This window comes from Caloenas nicobarica, chromosome 2 (assembly GCF_036013445.1).
Source record: "Caloenas nicobarica isolate bCalNic1 chromosome 2, bCalNic1.hap1, whole genome shotgun sequence".
Lineage (NCBI taxonomy): Eukaryota > Metazoa > Chordata > Aves > Columbiformes > Columbidae > Caloenas > Caloenas nicobarica.
In genome coordinates, this window is record NC_088246.1 from 90925579 (window position 1) to 90947247 (window position 21669).

The 21669-nt window shown below is 38.3% G+C and overlaps 1 protein-coding gene across 1 annotated transcript; it reads left to right on the forward strand.

Moving 5' to 3' along the window:
- The first annotated feature begins 214 nt into the window (after positions 1–214).
- Positions 215–21333, forward strand: NSUN2 (NOP2/Sun RNA methyltransferase 2). Its single transcript, XM_065629484.1, has 19 exons — positions 215–295; positions 373–530; positions 682–786; positions 885–990; positions 1628–1699; positions 4371–4455; positions 5271–5463; positions 5868–5942; positions 7071–7201; positions 9796–9869; positions 12665–12795; positions 13403–13499; positions 14587–14762; positions 15121–15213; positions 15615–15750; positions 17022–17102; positions 17330–17468; positions 18319–18358; positions 18987–21333. Exons 1-19 carry the CDS (start codon positions 215–217, stop codon positions 19387–19389), a joined length of 2376 nt encoding a protein of 791 aa, XP_065485556.1. The 3' UTR covers positions 19390–21333.
- The last annotated feature ends 336 nt before the right edge of the window (positions 21334–21669 follow it).

Below are 21669 nucleotides of genomic sequence, written 5' to 3' on the forward strand. Positions count from 1 at the left end.
GCTTGGCAACGGAAGTTCTGCCGCTGCCGTGAGCGGCGGTGGCGCGGCGCGCCGCCCCTCCCCCGGAAGAGAGCGGCGCGGGGCGGGCTCGCGCAGGCGCGCGGCGGCGGGAGCACGCGGCGCCGCCGCGGTTGGGCCTCGCGGTTCCCGCGGGACGGGGGCGGCCGCACCGGTGGCGGGGCGCGCGCTGAGGCTCGGGCGGGGCCTGGCCGCCATGGGCCGCCGGGCGCGCGACCGCCGGCGGCAGCAGCAGCAGCGGCGGCCGGAGCGGGACGGGGGCGGCGGGGACCAAGCGGTGAGAGCCGGGCCGGGCCGGGCCGGGGTGGGGAAGCGGCCGGGCCGCCGGACTTGACGGGTGGCGGCGTGTTTCAGGGCTGGGCCGGCGGCTACCCAGAGATCGTGAAGGAGAACGAGCTGTTCGAGCGGTACTACCGGGAGCTGGGCATCGTGCCCCGCGGCGAGTGGGACGCCTTCATGGCCGCGCTGAGGGAGCCGCTGCCCGCCACGCTGCGCATCACCGGCTACCGCAGGTAGGGACGGCGGGGCGGGCGGGGGACCCGGCTCTGCCCGCTCCCCCGGTACCGGGCACCCGCCGGTTCCCCCGCGGGGGCGGCCTGCTGGCTGGAGAAGGGCTGAGACACCCGGTCATCTTCCGCGGGTTTCTCCCTCTCCCCCCTGCAGTCACGCCAAAGAGATTCTCCACTGCTTGAAGGAAAAGTACTTCAGAGAGCTGCAGGACCTGGAGGTAGACGGCCAGAAAGTCGAAATGCCGCAGGCGCTGAGCTGGTAAGCGAAATAAGGAGCCCTGCATATTCCTGATGTTGAGCCTGACAAGTTGTTTTCTTTCTTTTGCTTCTGGCCTTTTTCCATCTGTTTTTCACCAGGTATCCAGAAGAGCTGGCATGGCACACTAACTTGAGTAGAAAAATCTTACGCAAGTCGCCACAGCTGGAAAAGTTTCATCAGTTTCTGGTTAGCGAGACAGAATGTGTAAGTTTTGGGTAGATCCTGATTTTTATTTTTTAATTTCATATCCTAAGCAGTGTTTTATTAAAGTGTGTTATGAGAAATTGAGACTGTACCTTTTCTCTCAGAAGTTGATTAACTCAGAAGAATCTGCATTTTATGTTGCTGTTAACAGTGATTCATCCCATGATTCTGGCACATAACTGCAGTTAGGAATATTTCTGCTGAACTAATTGCCTTTTTTTGTTTGTTTGAGAATGGGAAAATGAGTCCCTGTCAAATAATTAGTTGCTGTTGGAAGACAGGTGTTTGAGTCTGCTAAAAAGTGCTCATGCGTATACATACCAAGACTTACCTTTAGCGATGGATGTTTCTCACTTGGTTGAATCCAGTTTCTCATCTCTCTTAAGCAGAAACTACACCGACAGAATTAATCCAATTAGAGTAAATATGCAATTATCAGAAATTTCAACTGGATGAAATACTGTGATTTCAGTTGTTAAATGCTAACCAAATTTAACCCTGAGTTTATAATAGTGTGCTTTTCATTGCTTTATTGTTGTACTACATAGAGGTTTAAAAACGTATTGCAAAAGAAATGCATTCTTTTGTAGAATAAAAAGGAGTTTGTTTAGTTTGGTTTTGTTTTCCTTCTTTCAAGGGAAATATCAGTCGTCAGGAAGCTGTTAGTATGATCCCGCCTCTGCTACTTGATGTTAACCCTCATCATAAGGTAACTCTGGAATATACTGTGTAGTAGAGTTTTTCCCTAAAAGATAGTTTGATTAAACTACAAATTACAACAGCAGTATCAATGCTGATACACGATTCTGTCTTGGGTTGATGTGGCTTATGTTTTCTGCACGTAAACAACCACAATCAACTAGTGTTCAGATCACTAATACAGTCAGTGCAACATGTGCTTTGTCAGCTATATGTAATACTCATAAAAAACACTTTGTTTTGAAGTAGTCGCATAATCTTACTTTCAAAGTTTAAATGTGTTTAGCTGGATCTAAGTTATGTATTCTTGTTTCAACCCCCTTTTAAAGTAAAATGACTGTTTTTAACTTCCTGCCTTTTTTTTAACATCACACTGTGAACAGATGTAGTTTTCAAGATCCAAGTGATAATGTGCTTTACCAGGTAGTTTTCATCTTTCTGTGCCTTTTAGAGAAGTTGCATACTTCTGCTCTGTAAATCTGTCGGTTAAATTAATTTGGGTGATTTGACACATGCTGTTGATGGTGCCTAAAGAGCATCGATTGTTAGTTTTAACTGAGTTGTCCAAGGAATGCCCATGGTATTTTCTAATGGCAGATTGTAGGAGTGGAGATGTCTGATAGTAAACTTGCAGTTCTGACCTTAGTGATGTTATTATACACTGCATTTGTTTGCAGAATGAATCTGTCAGTGGCCTTATTCTCTTAAACTGGTAAATTAAAGAGATATGCCTTGCTATCTCAAGCAACCGTGTTGTGTACTTCTTAAAATTTTTACACCATGTCTTAAAATTTTAAGTTTTCAAACTTAACATATGAAAACATATAAACTGACATATATGTTTTAGAGACTTATTCGTACATACTGTTTCTTTATTAACATTGCCTAGCATACATAACTTTTCAGTTTATTTTCAAGTACTCTTACCCCAGTCCTGTATAACACAGGGCTGATGGCTGTGTTTTGTGAGGAAGGGTCTTCTCATCTCTCTTAAATAATGAATTGAATGATATCTTCAGTCCTAATGTGTCATGGGTGCATTTTGAGTTTTGTCTGGAGCTGAACAGATAGTGAGTGTGTTCAACTTAATGTGAAACACAAATTGTGAGAATATTTTTGCACACACTTTACTTATATTGCATATACTAAGGTAGCAGTATTTGGGTTTTGTATTGAATTTTTAACTTTGGTGACTGTATTTCCGCAAGTGCTTTCCAGAAGCGCCTGTAAGGTTTGACAATTTTCCTCATAAGTCAGACTCAGAATAGGTTCTTTATCCTCTCTTGTCACAAGACAGGAAATAGCTGCTTATGATGCCGTGGCTCTTGTTGTTCAGGACCTTTTGTGGTTCTTAGTGCCTTAGTTTCTGAGCTGCTTGTTATGCCCAGAATTACAGGTTACTTTTGATGCTTAACCAGCACATTCTGTACATCGTGTCCTACATGCTAATTTCTATCTTACACAAGGATCAACTTGATGACTATCAAACCTCTCTGTAGTTGTGTTGATTTTTAATCTACTTTTTACGGTTCAGTTTTCCCTCACCATCAATTTGCTGGACCAATTTTAGAGCATGTTTAGGCTTGCTTATTCTTCATTATGTTCTGCATTATCTACAGAAGTAAGTAGAAACCAGTAGCATCACAACTGTTGCTTTAAACAGCAGATATGATGCTCTCTTACTGAGTATGTCTCATGATGCGCTAACACTGCTGCATGGCAGCGCTTATCACGTGCTCTCTGGAGCTGTCCATAAATGCTATTTGTGTTTCTCTGGGGTCTTGTCTTCCAATTTAGTCTTGTTCATGTCAGGGGCTTGCATGAGGATCTGAGGAGATCTGTCTCCATCTTTTATCTTGTTGCATAATTTCAGCTAACTTTTACTGGAGCTAAAGGTCCAGAAGATAGATGGGAGTCATATGTTTCTGAAAATCTGTAACTAGGCAAGAGGAAAGACTCTAAGCTTCCTTTCTTAACAGTGTTAGCTGTCTAATGATTTGCTGTGAAATGATTCTATGAATGACTTGATCACAGGCCAAGTTTGCGATGAAGCAGGAGGGAGAAATATGCTAGAAATCAGATGTTGGTGCCTGTGTAGTTCTGTTCTGCTGCCCAATGACAGTTTGAATATTTCCCAAGTACTTCTTCCAGGATACAGAAGCAGGCAGCTTATACTGCCCTGATTTTTTGCATTAAGATGGAAATGAGTGAGGAGGGATAGCAGTTTGTTTTTATAAAATCTACATGATCTACCATCTCAGATAGTCTCTGATTAATTCGTTGATATTTAAATAAAAGTGCAGCTTCCATACCTTTGCCCTTAATGTTTGTGTGTATTTATAAAGCTCCAGTTAACTTCAGTTGGAATTGTTTGTGAGCTGATAAAAGGGTCATATCCTGTATCTGTATTTAGATTTCTCTTTTATTTTTTTTCCAGCTAATGTATTTGTTCCCTACAAACCAAAGTCCTTGTTATATTTTAGACCCTCACAGATAAAGCTGCATTCCATGATGCATACAAAGAATGGAACTGTACTTTGTGTTTTTGCAAACTGGTGTTCAGAACAATCATAATTCTACAATTGTATGCAAAAGTATTTAGACAAGAACACATAGTAAATTTCTCAAGTACTTAAAAAATATGAGGTAGGACCTTTTTTTTAACTTTCTGGTGTTTGTAGATTCTAGATATGTGTGCTGCACCTGGATCTAAGACTGCACAGCTCATTGAAATGTTGCATGCAGACATGAATGTTCCTTTTCCCAGTAAGTCTGGAAAAATTATCAAAAACTTTTGTGACTTTGAATTTCTGCTTTTTCTTGTAGAAGATTACTTTTAATATCACAGATAAGTAACTGCATTTAACTACATATTGAATACCCAAAGTAGTTGAGTTAGATGGGAAGTACTGCACTGCTTCCTTGAAACTTGTAGGCTTCCTTGCCTTGAAGGAGAATGATGCATCAGACATATATCTTCACAGATCAGACTACAGTAGATGTGGTCAGAGGTTAAATTTTATATATAAATCAGGTTTATTTAGTAGATGGTGGCCTATGAGCCCTTGTATTTTAGTGGTATCCTGCAAACACTGGATTAAGCTGCTTTAGCCTTAAAATGGTCATGATAGTTATCTTTTTTTAAAGCTTCAGAATCTTTCATTTCAGTTGGATGCTTGCAGAAAATACTGCCCATAGAAATTGTGAAGTTGGGGGAGTGGATTCTTTCTGTGTTCCACTGAAAACCTGCTGATGTACAGAGATTATTTGGTGGCAGTGGAGGTTTTCTCTGTTACAAGGGTTTAACTTTGAGACTGAAAAGTTCAAGGGCCCTTGGTTGTGTCTTATTTCCACTGCATGGAAGCTAGAACTCTTGAGACCATATTTGACACATCAGTTAAACGTCAACATACTTGTATGTTATTTTATGTTCAGTAAGGGGTCCTCTATTCCATAAGCAGCCTTTTAAGGAAAAACTTCTAGTGAAAGATTTACACAACTTTAAAGATAAGGCAGTAAACAATATAAAATTATTCAGCTCTTGGACAGTAAAGCATCTTCCCACTATTTTATGTTCACAGAGGGTTTTGTAATTGCTAATGATGTTGACAACAAGCGCTGCTATTTGCTGGTTCATCAGGCTAAGAGATTAAACAGTCCATGCATCATGGTGGTAAACCATGATGCCTCCAGCATTCCTAATCTACAAATAGATGTTGATGGAAGAAAAGAGGTCCTCTTCTATGACAGGATTTTATGTGACGTCCCCTGCAGGTATCTTGCATGTAACTTTCAATACACAGATTTTATTGTATTAAGTGCACTGCTGGAATTTTTGTGTTACTGAGTTACACTTTTTGTGTTGCTTAATGAGTTATGGTTTATGCTAACTTCCAAAACAGGTGAATGCCTTAAACTGTCGTAGGTAAGAGGACATCAAATCAAGGTGAACTTTTTTCATTACAAGTGGAGCTTAAATTTGACTAGTTGAAGGGCTACAAATTTTGAGCTCAGACTCAAAATATTGAAATTCAAAGATCATGTAGAAACAAACAGTACAGCATAGGAAAACTAGTTAACATGGGAGAGGGACTGTTAATTTTTTTCTGCTATAAAATGACTTTGGTATTAAATTAATTTTACCCACAAATAATACAAATCTGTTCAACCTGTTACAGCGGAGATGGGACCATGAGGAAAAACATCGACGTGTGGAAGAAGTGGACAACACAAAACAGTTTGCAGCTCCATGGGTAAAAATGCTTATTACACATCTGCACTTCTTTCATTTCTCTCTCCTCCTTTTACCATATCTTTAACATCTGCATGCATTCACATGTTAATATATGACAAAGCAGAGACTAAGAGTTGCTTTTCTGTCAAGTCAAGATCTTACATGCTATTCAGAGAAGTGTAGTGTTTCAGATGTCAGGAGTGGATTGTGTGAATCCAAATTGTTTGCATTCTTATGAATATCTGACATTAATATTCATTGAATTAATTTAGACAAGGTAGCTAACAAAAACAGGGAACAAATAATTTGATTGGAATTCTTAGTGTTTAGGCAGGTAAAACACTGTTGAAAAATCAGTAGCTTCTAAAATTTATTAGTAATGTTTTAATGCCTTTAGAATATTAGAGATCATACATAAATGGTTTCAGTTACCTGAGATTGATTTATGCTAACTGATGGTGAATGAGTACTTAGCCAAGTGCGGGCACATGGTAATAAGCAGTAATTTAAACATAGATGAAAAAGCTTGGAACATTTTACTGTGCAATTGTAACAAGCTGGGAATGTGGTCAGTTACTGTGACTCATCTGACTTATGGTGACTTGTTACTGCTTGATAATTAATTCATAATTACAGGTTTCATTTTAGTTTTAAGTATGCAGGTAGGATATAAGCTGGTGATTCAGCTGAATGATATTTTTGTTATAAGTCAAATGCTAGCTAAGACCTATTGTCCATAATATTTGTAACAGTCAGATTGCTCCTCATTTTAACTCTAGATTTCTGAGAAGACTCAGATTTTTAGGGTGTTATTTTTCTGGTGTTGAGTACTTTTAAAATAAACTTGATGAGGCACTAGAAAGAACAAAATACAGAATGTGATGTTAAAAGTTACCAAGCAGTAGTGTTAATGTTTGACCTAATTGTTGTTTTAATAGGTGTAACTGTGTGTCTGCAGTATAAACTGCACTAAGCTGACTTAGTTTAAAACTGATTTCAATTTGTGTACTGGTGACAGCTGTGGAATTTGGTATGTGCTGGTTTAGTCAACAGAGAGTTAATGTGTCTGCAATATAGCTTCACCTGTAAGAAATTTGATGGCAAATCTTTCTGGTTCCTGAATGATAGACCAAGAGTGTTCTGTTAGATTGCAGTTAAGAATTGCAACCCGTGGTGTTGAACAGCTGGCAGAAGGCGGGAGAATGGTATATTCTACATGTTCGTTGAATCCTATTGAAAATGAAGCTGTGATTGCATCTCTGCTGGAAAAGAGTCAAGGTGAGAATGCGAGCTTGGGCAGAGTGGGTAAATCTTTTTTTCTCAGCCCAATAAAGGATATGTGTGTGATAGTATTAATAGTACTAGTAATAATAGTACTAGTAATAATACTCTAATAAGCTTAGAGTAGATAATGTGGTCCTAGTATGCAAAACTTTAGCAGTTTTGGTACCAATAGTATTTAATTGGTGTTCATATGAGCAGTCTTTTAAAATAGATGTAAATCAGGTGCAGATATAAAACCTGAAGAAGTCATGTTAATGATGTGCAAAAGACTTCTACAGATCACTAGAATTCAGGCTATGCTATCTGGCTTCTGCTAAGCAATTCCACTCGTTGGAGTCCATGTCATATTTCATTTGGAAAACATGGCATGGGACATTACTGCTGTATGCTATAGGAGTGAAAAGCCCAGAGTGTGCTTAAGCAGTTAGAGGAATGTTATTGTGCACCAGTAAGTGGGAGTCACTGATACCTTTAGCATCCTTCGACCCACATTTTTACATGCTGGGAATTTTAATGTGTTCAGGGTCATGGGTTTTTTTACACTTTTGCCTTGCATATGAAGGCTTGCTTAAGTTGCTGTTAAGTCTCCATCATCTGAAGTAACAAGGTGGAAACATTGAGATGAGCTGGGAAACTGCACTGAGTCAGTTTCTGATGGCAGGGTTTAGTAGCCCAAATTTCTGGTCTTGAGCTGATGGACACTGTTTTTTCTGTGTCAAAAGCCTGAAGTTTGGAGACACCTAAATGGATTTTGCATGAAAAGTTCCACTGACTTTGTTGAGCCTTGTACAGAGCAGAAGCAGCTGTATTGCTCCGGGAGCTGAGCTGGTTCTAGAAGTAGAAAAGCCTGTTTTGTGCAATGTTTTCTTTGTGCCAGTCACTATTCTGACCTCAAATTATGCATGAAATTTCATTCTCTCAGAAACAGCAATTTAGCTGTGGTACCTGCAGATAATTAGGAACTGACTATTTAGTTTCCACTCAAAGGACATTTTTATTTAGAGGTGGTTTCTTTGGCAGACTGAGTGAAAGAACAGCATAGACATGTTTCTGGTAAATTATCATATGTGTGGCTTACCGAAGGCTGTAGTATGCCAGTTAAGTTTAATGATGACAAGATTGGTAAGGACTAGTTTGGATAGGAGTGTGAAGCAGTAGGGATGTTGATGGAGGCCAATAATGGCAGCATCTAGGGCAAATCCAGTACTTGGAAGCAAGGGTCTTGAGTGGCTGTGGCATTTGAATCTTGTTTCTGCCCAGTGGAGGTATTCTGAGGCTTACTGGGAGGCTCTGATGTGTCCCAGTGTGTGAACGTTATCCTTGGGGCTTGAACATAGTGTAGCTCAAGAAAGGTGAGGTAGCAGAGTGGTCTGCAAGGGGCATTGGATCTCAAAGATTTGCTAGGTCAGTCCAGAACATTTGTTGGTTCTTCAGTCTTAAGTTCCTAGCACTGTGTTATACTGCTACTTGTGGGGCAGATCAGAGATTGCTTTCCCCTTGGGGCTGAAGGAGTAAGGAAAAGGCACTTTTGTACCATGTTTCTCTGCTGGGAATTGTAGTATTTCTGACAGACCATTTAATGACTGATCAGTCTGATGTAGTTTTGAGCCATCAATTGAAGTCATGCTGTAGGTAGGCAGGACTTTTCAAAGGAAGGATGCAAACATCAAGTTTAATCAGATTTGAAATGTCGTTTTGGAATTTGTCTATGAATTCATGTCTCATGTTTTCATTTATTTGAAAGACTTCCTTAAACGGTCACTGTAAGAGTAAACGGTTAGTCCTGTAGAACAGGTTGATAAATTGTGTACAACATGAGGAAAAGCCTACCTAATCGTTAAATAACTAGGTAACCAGAATCACAAAAAAGAAATTTTAAGGTTATTCTTCTGTAGAGAGATCACCTATTTAAACAGTAAGTTTTTTGTGTTGTTTTTTCTGGACTTGGGCCATCTTAAAGTTTTTATTCAGTAGATTAAATTATACTCTGTTTTTGTAGTAATCTGACATATTTTAGGCACATAGCCTTTTGTCCTGTTAGTTTGATAGTTCTCACCTTCTGTTAAACAGTTTGGAATTTTCCGTTCCATTAAAAAGTAAGAAATCCTTTTTCCTCTCACACCGAAATATGTTAAGTTTGTAACTCCATAAAATCAGAATATATCAAGCATTTTAAAGGCTTAGTCATCCCAAAAGAGTACTTTTCTGAAAAATGCTTAATCAGCATAGTAAATGCACATACTAAGTGAGAATAAAAATTTCTATGAGTGCATTGCCTCAAACACTGATGTTTAATGATACAGGTTGCAGAGTATTACTCTATGCAGTTGCTGCAAAAAGTATCTAACCATTATATTTTGATTAGTTTATAGGTTGCAAAATTCTGTACTTACTATGAAAAGTTCTTACCATATTTTTTGTTAACTTACATGACAGTAATCGTATAATATTTTGTTCCTTGAAAGGTTTAAAACACAATGGTCTTAAAATGATCTTAAAACTTGAGGGAAAACTATTTCTATAGAAGTTAATTAGGAGCACAGCTCTCAAATTCAGTTTTCAAGAATATTTGTATTCTTGGGTTTCAGGTGCCTTAGAACTTGCTGATGTCTCTTCTGAGTTGCCAGGTTTGAAGAGGATGCCAGGAATTACAAAATGGAAGGTACGTATCTGATGTTCCTGTGAAGTTCTTTGTCTATGGTAGAGTGTTAAATTAGGGAAGTTTTGAAGTAAAGTTGCAAAACATTAGATAGAGCTGAAGTAATGGTAATGATTTTCCGTTTAGACTTTTAGACAATATAGCATTGTAGGGGACAGCACTAAAAATCTTTCTGATGCTAAGTTCTTGTCTCCTCATCTGCTCTCCTCTTTTTTCTCTACATTTCTTTGCTCTATCTCCTCTACTGCCTTAATATAATTCCATTTTATATTGTGTGCAGCATGTGGCCTGTAGATGGCAACATAATTTCAGCCACTTTTTAAGTTATCCGTCCTCTGTCTTTACAGTCTGTGAGTGTTAGATTTTACTGTTCTTTAGCTGGTCCATTTGAATCATTTGGAAGTAAAAGCTGTTAAACCCTTTCTGGAAGTAAGCTATAAAATCTGCAGTTGTGTGAGTAATCCTAGAATATCAGTAGAATCCTGTATTCTGTTCCAAGCCTTATGTGATTTCAATTCTGGAAATAGACTGGTAGGGAGGGGCAAAAAACCCTTAAGCTTCTTCATCCTCCTGTTATGAGTATAGTCAAAAAGAGTAGAAGGCTGTCCTGGTAGTAGAGAAAGAAACTCTGATTAAATTTTAGTTATGAGCATGTGCCTAATAACATCTGTTGAAAGTTTCCAATACTTTCTTCAGCTTTTATTTGCTGCTACTGTATTTTGTTCAGGCCTCATTGTCTAGCTCATCATTGAATATATTTGCTTCCTTTGGTGCTGTTTTTACTCGGTGTAGTGTTTTGTCTCCTGATGAAATGTCTGTTCAGTGGGAGTTCTGTGACTTAGTGGTTACATTGAATATTCCTGAGCACCAGTTGACTGTAAATCTCTGAAAACAGCAAAATAAAAATAAGGTCTTTTTCAAGGGACACTTAGGTGCTTGGAAATAACATTCAGTACTCTCTCCTTGGGTGAACTCAAATGAGTTATTTCAGAATCTTGAAGGAAGAGACCTTTTTAACTTCAGATATGTTAGCCTACATCTCCAACACTTGTAGTCTTCGTTCTACACTAATAAGAGTCTGGCAAAATGTGCAGTAGAGAAGTCTTCAGCATGTTCTTTGATGCTTTGCCATTCCAGCAGTTACATTGTGTGGTTAAACTGGTAAACCAAAACTGAACAGAGCAGGACTGTTACACATTTATCCTAATACATTAAAAATACTTCTAGACTTTTTTGTACTTCCAGTTATTTAACAGTCTCATTGTTTCTGTCAAGCTGAACTCATAGCTTCCAAAGAAGAGCAGTTCAGAATCTCAGTGTATCTTGTCTCTATCTAGCAATATGACGTAGCATATTTGGACTTAAAATACTAATTCTGGAAGTATAGTCGTTTCTATTTCAGGGACATGGAAAAGTGCAATATTTTAGGTGTGATCTGATCAGTGGCTGAGAAATGGCAGACTTCATGATGCCGAAATCTGTATTCTAACATCATTAGTGAAATTGTAATCTAGATAAATCTTGCATTTCAGTTTCCACTAGAATAATTAATTAAACCTTCAAGACAATCACAGTGAGATGTATGAAAACACTATTATATGTGCCAGTCCTGAAGTCACCATCACTGTGGCTTCTCTATTTTGTTGTATTAACAACAAAAACAGGCCTTCATTTCAGTTATTAATTTTATGCATTTGCCCCACACATTCCTGGATGTGACCTTTATTCTAGCCCTAGTGTCCAGTAGAAAACGAGGCATCTAGACTTCTGAAGTCAAATTTTCTGTTTGGCTTCTTTTTTGTGTGTGTTTTTTTGTTTGATTTCATTTGGTTTTGGTTTTTTGTTTGTTTTGGGTTTTTTTGGTGATGGTGTTTTTTTTCCACTTTGATACTCTTGCTTAAAGAGCATTCCAAATGCCTTGCTACAAGAGTTGTGGCTCCAACCTTCTGCTTGTATCTTAAGCATCTTTCAAAAGCTTTGACCCTTAGACAGAATGAGATGTTATGTCCACACAGTATCTTAAGAGTGGATTTATAGATGTGTTCTGAGTCCTAGATAAAGATGCAGACACTAAAAAATTCATGGGGACATGGTTCTTCAGTAACTTTCCTTGAAAACATTTCTATGACCTATATATGCCTGTGTCATGGGAGTCTGTGCTTTCCAAGCTGTTGTGTTGCACTCTTGGATCTTTACCGTGTTATGAATTTGGAGTTCCTAATTTCTAATTTCTACTGCTAGACTGCAATAACTCTTTTCCTTTGTATACTGCTTGGAAGCTGCCTATAGCAGAATGTCCCACAGCCAGTCTCATGGACAAAAAGAAGTAGTGTATCCTAAATCTGATGGCTTAGTAATCCTACTAATCACCACTGTCCTTCCTTTGAATGTTGGTGTTCTATATGTTCTGGAAGGTTAACAGATCACTGTAGTTGATTCTGCACCAGTCTTTACTTGACTGCACGCTTCCTGAAGCATATGAAGTGGAGCAAAGAGGTACAGCTGGCAAGAATCTCCTGCTCTCAAGTGCATACATACAATGCACAAAGGAACAATACACTTCAAAGAACTTTAATTTACCATAGCAGAAAATAACTTCTCTTTTTGCCATCTGAACCTTGGCTTGAAAGTATTTGAATACTTTTTTGTTCTGAAAGTACTTGGTTTGAAAGTATTTTAATGGTTGGACTCGATGATCTTCAGGTTCTCTACCAACTGAAATAATTCTGTGATTCTAATTAAAACCCGTAAAATGGTGACACATATTCTTCACAGTATTTATATTTACTCTTTTGAAGGTAATGCTGAAAGATGGGCAGTGGTTTGAAGAGTGGGGAGATGTGCCTTCAAACAGACAAACACAAATACGTCCCACTATGTTTCCAGTAAAAGATGAAGAGAAGCTAAAGGCAATGAATCTAGAGCGTTGGTAAGTTTTCCCAGAATAGATTTTATGGGGTTTTGATGATTACCTTGCATGGTGGTGAGCAAATTATGGTGAGGTCAGATTAGCAGTGTGTTGCAGTATAGATTTGTGCTAGTATAGGTCTGAGTATATTTTGATTGCTTCATATGTAATGGCAGTACACAATATTTAAATTCCAGTGAACTGAGAGAAATTATTGAAAAATGTTTACAAGGAATAATTACTCAAAAAAACCAGGTGAAATTCTTCGCATCCGATAGAGATACATATCCATAATTACTGGAAAAGTATGTAAAACATATTTTAACAGTGACTTATTTTCTATGAAAGACTTTCCATAGCTATTCTAAAAACAGTGTTTAGAAATGAGTCATTAAAGCACAGATGCGAATGGTGAAATGAATACATTGCAATGATACAAGTTATTTTGCCAGAATGCTCCATTTTAGATCCTGTTTCTAGCTTGATAAATTAAATCTGCGAATCCTACTAGCAATACCTAGTTTACCCTGGGAGTAAATATAAATGTGACACTTCTAATACTTTATGAAAGCCTGAATGCTGATGATGAATACACTGCAACATTTTTTTTTCCCCCACTCCCCCCTAGTCTTAGGATATTGCCACATCACCAGAACACAGGAGGTTTCTTTGTGGCTGTGTTAATCAAAAAATCTCCAATGCCATGGAATAAACGCCAGCCTAAGGTAACTTCTTTTAAGAAGAGCTAAAATGTTAACTCTTAATAACATTTCTTGAATTTTTTTAAAGCTTACATAGTAGAAAACATACTGTAATTGTTTTGTATCTACCCTTCAGTTATAGTTCAGTGTGTCAATTAAAAATAATTCCTAAATCCCTTAAGAACTTGAAAAAAATCTCCTTTTAAAATAGAAAAAATAAGAAGGGAGGGATTTTGAAATCATAGTAAAAATAGCAAGATAAAACCTGAACCTAAAATTGAGGCTTTAAAAGAATTACAGCAGCAGGTTAGATTGGGTAGCTAAAGCTGTCACTTCCTTCAGCTGTGTGTGGTCCCTCTGCTGAAGGCTTTTTTTTGCTGTGTTGTAAGCTAATTCTGATTTTGGTTTATCTTACTCTGTGGCTGATTGCTTGGGAGTGATTCACTAGCAGATTAGTCTGGCAGATCAGCAGCAGGGGAATGGATGTAAAACTGTTAGGAGCAGCAGCAGCTTCAGCCGTCTGACTTTAATCCATTTGTTGTCAATTGTCTTTAAAATCCTGTCAACAGGATTTTAAGTTGAAATGACATATTTGATCTCTTAGATTGCTCATATCTTTAAGAGTAGCTTCTTGTGTGAATCCCTTTTAGCTGCTTCTATTTATTTGATTTGCTTCGTTAGAACACTTAGTGAGTGAAATGTATGTGGCAGTATGGAAAAAGCATTCAGAAACAAGCGTCATCCAAATCGTTTAGGCTGTTCTAAGTTAATTGTAGCACTCGTGTGTGTCACTTTTGAGCGCTAGGAGGAAAGCGGCAATACTGACTTAAAATAGTCTTCTCTGTGAGTGCTCAAGCATTATTTCCTAAATGGTATAGAAACAGCTTTCTTGGACAGTTGGTGAGAAATCGTCCGGGTCAGTACTAGACGTAAATGCAACTTATAATGATATCTTGACTTAGTAATCAGTTTAGCTCCGTAAATGGATCTGTTTGAGCTCTTACATACAAATTGATAAGAGTTAAGCACATGCCAAGAGAGAACATAGATCCGTTTTGTTACAAGTTAGATGCTGCTTTTGCTTTATTGAAAATACTGTAATTTGAAATAGATTCATCAGAAATTACCACAAAGAACAGAAGATACTGAAGTGACGGCAGCTAATTCAGATAATGGTTCTGAATGTATTACTGAAGAACCAACACTTGCTGAAAATGAGGAGTCTAAGAAAATGCAAGAATTGCAGAATTCAGACACTGAGCAAAGCAAAAAGGAAGGAGTATGTGGGTAAGAGACCATGTCTAAGTATCTGTCCTGTGACAGTTTTGTAATTGCTGAGTATTCTATAGGTCTTTTGTTGTTGGACTCATTTAGAAGTTGATCAAGAAGAACTAATGAAGTTACTTTCAGAAGCTGACCTTTGGAAGATCCTTACTGTTTTCACAATTACTTCCTCAGAAACCTCAGTTTACTTGTTTTTCTGGTTTCTGTAGTGTTGTTTTGGTGAAGCACAGGAAAATGTCAGTATTCTGTTTGGCATGCTATTGTTACCATAAGGCAAGTGTTGACTAAATGAACTGAATATACTGATTTAAAACAAAGTACTTTTACTGCAATTGACAATACAATGGTATTCTCTTTTTAGACCACCACCATCTAAAAAAATGAAGTTGTTTGGTTTTAAAGAAGACCCTTTTGTGTTTCTCCCTGAAGATGATCCATTGTTCCTTCCTATCCAGTAAGAAAAAAATGTTTCTGTTTCTGCAGTAAGATTCCTAGTAGTTTAGGAATACTAGTAGTTCAGGAATATTAGTAGTTCAGTTCATCACAAAAGATGTGTCTAGCTGGTCATACATGAAACTTTTTCCCTACCTTTCACCAGGTTCCCCTCTCCTCAACACTTAAACTCCTCTTAAATGAAATAGCCAACTATAGTTTACACTGGAAATTCGAGTGTATCTTAGTGTCTATGACAGCTTGTCCTTTCTGATGTCATACATCTTAGAAAGTCTGATCTTCTTTTTCTGGAGCCAAAGTGTTAAGTGTTTGCACAGATAGCTTGGGGAAATGGTCTAACTCATGCATTTTGAGTATGTAATTTCATTGGTCAGTTAATCAAAACAAGTATTATGGCCACAGGAAGTTCTATGCATTGGACCCCTCATTTCCCAAGATGAATTTACTAACTCGAACTCAAGAAGGAAAGAAGAGACAGCTGTACATGGTTTCTAAGGAGCTAAGGAATGTGCTTCTGAACAACAGTGAGAAGATGAAGGTATGGTTCATCTCTTCAGGTTTTCACAGTGGAGATCATAAGCATCAGTGGATGTCCTCTTGAACTTTGTTGCCGAGCTCATTGTTTATATAGAGGATGAGGCCTCTGATGGGCCTTTTCTTTTAGTCTGAATGAATGTTTTCCTCTCTATCCCTCCTCTGTTAACGTGAAGAGTTGTCTCTGAGAGGTAGATAAGTCTCCCAAGATTAAAATCAGTATGCTTTTTGGCAGGTGCAAAGGAACTTAAAAGTAGAGGATGGGAAGAGGTAACTGCTTTGTGTGTACCAGCATTGTTATGTGGTCTTCAGGTATCTTCACAAGTGTACATTAACACTGTTGTATTATGAGCCCTTTAATTATAAAAATATTAAGAACTTCGAAAGCCTACCAAAAATACCCGATAACTTCAGCTGAACTATTAGCTGGTGGTGTTACATGGGGACATTATTTCAAAGTAATTTCAAAAACTGAACATTTTGAAAAGTTTTTAAGCTGAATGATAATGGAATAAGAAGTAATTTTTTGTGAATTAGAGTTTGTTTTTTTTTTTAATATGACTCTCCATGGAAAATGCCTTGCAAATTCTAAAGATTTGTCTTAAAAGTTGTCGAATAATTTAAGTCAGAGAGAGGTCATCTAGTCCAGCTTCCTTCCTGCCCCAAGCAGAGCTAACTTCAAAGCTGGTTTGAATACAGTTTGGGGCCTTGTCCAGTCAAATCTCAAAAATTTCCAAGGATATTAATTGCATCCTTGCAACAGATTTTGAAATGAATAAATAATTATCCCACATGCAGGAAGTGGCTACATAATTGACAAATTTTTAAGAAAGCCGTGCATTATATTAGGCAGTGAGACTTTGAGCACTACGAAGGATAGAGTGTCTTAAGTACTTTTGCATTTTTAAAATCCTGTCCTTGGTTAACTTTCCCAGAATCACACAGAAAATTCTTACTGGAACTAAAATTAAAATTAGATCTTAATAGTTCATTGCCCTCATTTGCCACTTCCTCACAGTGTTCAGTTTTCAACATGGAAATGAGTAAAAGGCATTTATGTTGAGAGAGAACTATGTTTTGATAGCACGAATTCCTTTTCTCTTGAATGAATTTTCACATGAATTTAATTCAGTGTCCATTGCAAACGAGCGACCGTTATCGCAGAATTATCCTTTCTTCCTCCTTTTAGTTGAAGAGTTGAGTAAAAACAAAGTTCAGAGTGGTAATTTGGAATTTATACTCCTTAATGATGCTTATTGGCTTTACTGTTTGCAGGTTATTAACACAGGGATAAAAGTCTGGTCTCGCAACAGTGATGGTGAACAATTTGGATGTGCGTTCAGATTAGCACAAGAGGTAACTACATAGTATTGTATTTTCAAAGGAGATACTTTGGTTTCCTCTAGAGCCTATAGTACAGCTGGTATTAACTTTTGTCAGATTAATGACAATTTGTATTTTCATTATGGTTTAAAATGTGAAAATTGTTTTCTGATATTAGCTAAAGGACATACTGCTTTTAACATTTTTCCTTCAGAAAGCAGAGATTGTATTTTGAAATAATTATTTTATTTATTAAACAGGGAATTTATACTCTGTACCCATTCATTCATGCAAGGATTATAAATGTCTGCATAGAAGATGTTAAAATTCTGCTAACCCAGGAAAATCCATTCTTAAGTAAATTTAGCAGTGAAACACAGAAGAAAGTAAAAGACATGGGTAAGCCTTCTAATTTGTGCTATGACATAATAATTATTATACTGTACACAGAAGATGATGGAAATCCTGTCACTTGAACTGTGTTTGCTGAAATTGTTAATTAGGCAAGTAAGCATTACTGAAACCCACTGTGCTACTAGAAACTGTAGTCCTTTCTGACCACAGCCTTGTAGTTCATGAACTCCAGACAACAGAAGAGTTGTCAAACTTAGGACATCTGTAAAGCAGTGCTGTGATTTTATGTACATTACTGATCTTCACAGCTGTTAAAGCTCCAGCAGGAGCTGTCATCTGTATCAAATATAGTGATTATGATTTGATTTTCTTAAATATGGGCAGCAATGTCTAGTCATATGAAATTTTTATTTCCTCTATGTTGCATGCTTGAAGAAATGGAAAACTCATTTTCAGTCTTTTGTTGATGTTATTTCCAAGTTATTGCTAGTCCTTGTACTTTGGTGTTTGATGAGACAAAATGGCAAGAACAATTTTTCTGAAGTTTGGGTTGACATACTCTTTGTTCATTTTACTTAAGTAAAAGTTCCTTGCTAGATTCACTGAGTAATCAATTTAATGGATTTTAGTTTTAATTTGTTTGTTTGGAGTTTGGGAGGGGGCAGGGTTGGCATTTGCTTTGGTAGCTATATAAATACTTTGGTCTGAGGGGAAAAAAACCCCACCCTGGTATTGTCTATAGTTTACTGTACTGATATTGGTAACTGTTAACCAGCTCATGCTGTGTGGCTATCTAAAATCCAGTTTTCTTGAATGTTTTCAAATTACAATAATTTTAATGTACCAAGTAACACATTTGTTTTGGTTTTGTTCCCCCCACCCCCCTTCCTTGTAGCGATGGGAAGTATAGTTCTGAAGTACGACCCACATCCTGAGTAAGTATTTATGCATTTTTGCATTTTTAAAACTTGAACTAGAATTTATTTTCACTCAGCAAAAACAGAAGTGGAGGCATAGAGATGCAGTGAAGTCAACAGCGAAGCCAGACAGGATACCAAGAGTATAATAGAGAAAGAAGCTATATTGCCTGTGTATGCTTTAAAAAATTGTAGGATTTAGCTTTATAAAGGAAAACTAGTAGTTCTGCCAGAGGTCCACAGTATCCCTGCATGCGATTGATTTGTTTGTGAAGTCCAGCATTTGGAATACAAAAAGTTAAACTTTTTCATTGTTAATTTTTGTTGACAAAGCAGTATCAGAAGCTCTTGAGAACTTTTTAAATGTGAAATTTCATCTTGCCGTTGCTTATATTAGTTTTGAAACCAGAGCCAGAAAATTATTTTGCCTGTTGCATTGAGCTTTATTTTTCTTGCTTGCTTGTAGACAAGCAGGTACCTGTTTAGATATTGAAGTTAAGACCAATGTACACACCACTTCTACAAATAGTTATAAAATGCTCTCACTATTAAAGATTGTGCACTTATTTATCAAGGTTTGGCTATAAAATTAAGTTTTGAAGATTAACTTTCTCAGCGTTGACTGAATGTAACTGTTTGTTTGTAGAAAACCTGATGATCTTCAGTGTCCTATAGTGCTGTGTGGTTGGCAAGGAAAAACATCACTCCGTGCCTTTGTGCCCAAGAATGAGAGACTTCATTACCTGAGGATGATGGGAGTTGAAGTCTTCAAAGCAAAGAGGAAAGAGGACGAATTGGAAAGTAAAATGACAGAAGTTCCACATAGGCTGGCACAAACAGAGGAAGGAATGGATGTGGAAGATAAAGAACATGATTTAGTCACAAAAATTGAAGCAGAAATAGGTGAAGAATCTTCCCACAGTCCTGTGGAAAGCAGTGCTATGGAAGTAGAAAATAAAACTGAGGACTTAGATCAATCTAGTAAAAATGCCAACAGTCATGTAAGCCAGGAAAGCAAAGACACGGATGCGAATAATGTGAAAGATTAAGTTTCCTTATTACTTGTCAGCTTCCATGAGGCTGACATCCAGACTTTTGCTTTTAGCATGCAAGTATGTTTTAAAATTTCGGTTGGAATGGGATGTTCCTTTTCTAAAGTTTCACCTATTTTATTTTTAAAATGAAAACTATAAAGAGATTTCAAGCGTGTCTTCTTTTTTACCTTTTTAAGCTCTGTATTACTGGTGGGTTTGCGTGTCTGTTGCTGGCAATGGACCATGCACCAGTAAAGCCCATATTTGAAATGGAATAATGGTATGTACAAATGAACTGCCTGTGTAGCTGGTCAAGAATTCCTTCAGAAGAAAAAAAAATGGGATTTCATTCCAAGCACATAAGTTTGAGAAAAATATATTTTCTTTTAATATGGCTTACCCACCTACCACCCAATCTGATTACTACTTATGCAGGTTCTTTAATGGATAAGGGAATTGGTGTGAATATGCATACAAATGCACATGTAGGATATCTAACTAACAACGTGGTTAACATTTATTTAAAATGAAACCATGCACAGCATCCTGGAAAAAAAATGCAGAACGCATTTTGCCAGAGACTATCTGAGATTCTTCTTCAGGGTAGTGAATTGCTTGACAGGCATAGCTAGTAAACGTCATTAACTAGATCTTCAGGTAAGCTGAGTGTGCCTCAGACTCATATCTTGAAATGTGCCTGTTGAACAGTCTGTGACCGTCCCTCAAACCTGCTGTGGTCATCTGTTTCTCTGTCATTCTTTCAAGTGGGAGTCATCTCTGATTTTTGCAAGATACTTGTTTATAGCTGAAATAACAGTTAAAAAAAAAGTGTGGTGGTATATATTGCTGTATAGTAGATGTTTAAAAGAGGTTATTGAGGTCCAAAAGGGTAATTTACTTAATCTAACTTTAAAAAGAAAAGAAAAAAAGAGTTGGCTACCTCAGAAACTTACACATTCCATCCTTTGTGGCTTGGTTTCAGCATTACTCTATGTACTTGTATGGAGCTGAGCTGACAGCGATGTGTAACCCCTGCCTGGGCCTTGGGCCTGCTCCCAGCTGCCCCGCTGTTCCCTGGAGGGAGGCCGGGCCAGGCCTGGTGGCTGCGCTGGTACCGGGGCCCAGGGACTGTGGTGGTTCCCCTCCCTGGCCTCGCCTGGGCCTCTCGGTCCTGGGCCTGTTGGGTGAGGCGGTGCCTGCGACGCGGGTGTTGGGTTTTGGTTCATAGGTCCCTGCTGCTCACGGGGGTGAGGAGCAGGGCTGGGAGCAGGGGAAGGGCAGGTTCAGACTGGAAAAGAGAAGGTCTCCGGGGAGACCTTATTGCTGCCTTTCAGTGCTTAAAAGGGGCCTGTAAGAAAGATGAGGACAGACTTTTTAGCAGAGCCTGTTACGACAGGACAATGGGTAATGGTTTTAAACTAAAGGAGGGGAGATTCAGGCTAGACACGAGGAAGAAATTTTTTACAGTGAGGGTGGTGAAACGCTGGCACAGAGAGGTGGTAGATGCCCCATCTCTGGAGGCATTCCAGGCCAGGCTGGACGGGGCTCTGAGCAACCTGATCTAGTTGAAGATGTCCCTGCTCATTGCAGGGGGGGTGGACTAGATGGCCTTTGAAGGTCCCTTCCAATCCAAACTATTCTATGATTCTATGAAAGTGACTGGTGGTACAAGGTATTGTCCTTCACTAGGACCATGGTGATGCAAATATTTCTGTTGCATGTCAAACTAAACTTTACTGTGTGTACTTTTACTGATGAATTCCTAATGTGGCTTGGATCCATTCGCTGTACTTGCTACAACAGACTTTCTGATGCCTGCCCTTGAACTACTTCATCAAAGGGAGTATTCTTGAGGGAGAGATGTAAAAGTGAAATAATGCCATGTCCTCTGATAAGATGCGAGTCTCATGCAGTGAAGAACCATTGACAGGACTCATTTTCCTCTTGAGAATCTGTAAAATAGGTTAATAAAAAAAATCAGTTCTTGCCCTTGTATTTTGCTAAGGTTTGAGTGTGTTCTTTGGATCAGGAGCTGCGATTGCACGGGTTATTTTTTAGCAGCTCTTCAGGCTGAAGAGCAGCACAGCAGAATTTTCTTTTGAATTGGAGGTGTATGCAAAGTACAATTTTTAATTCTTAAAGTACACGAGGAAAAAAATTATAGCAACCTGAAACTTCAAGCATGAAAATTAACATTGGTTTTCATGTCTTTGCATTTATTCTGACATATTTGGTATTTGAAATAGAAAAAGGGTGTAAGACCAGTGTCATTTTAAAGTCCTCATCACTGTCACA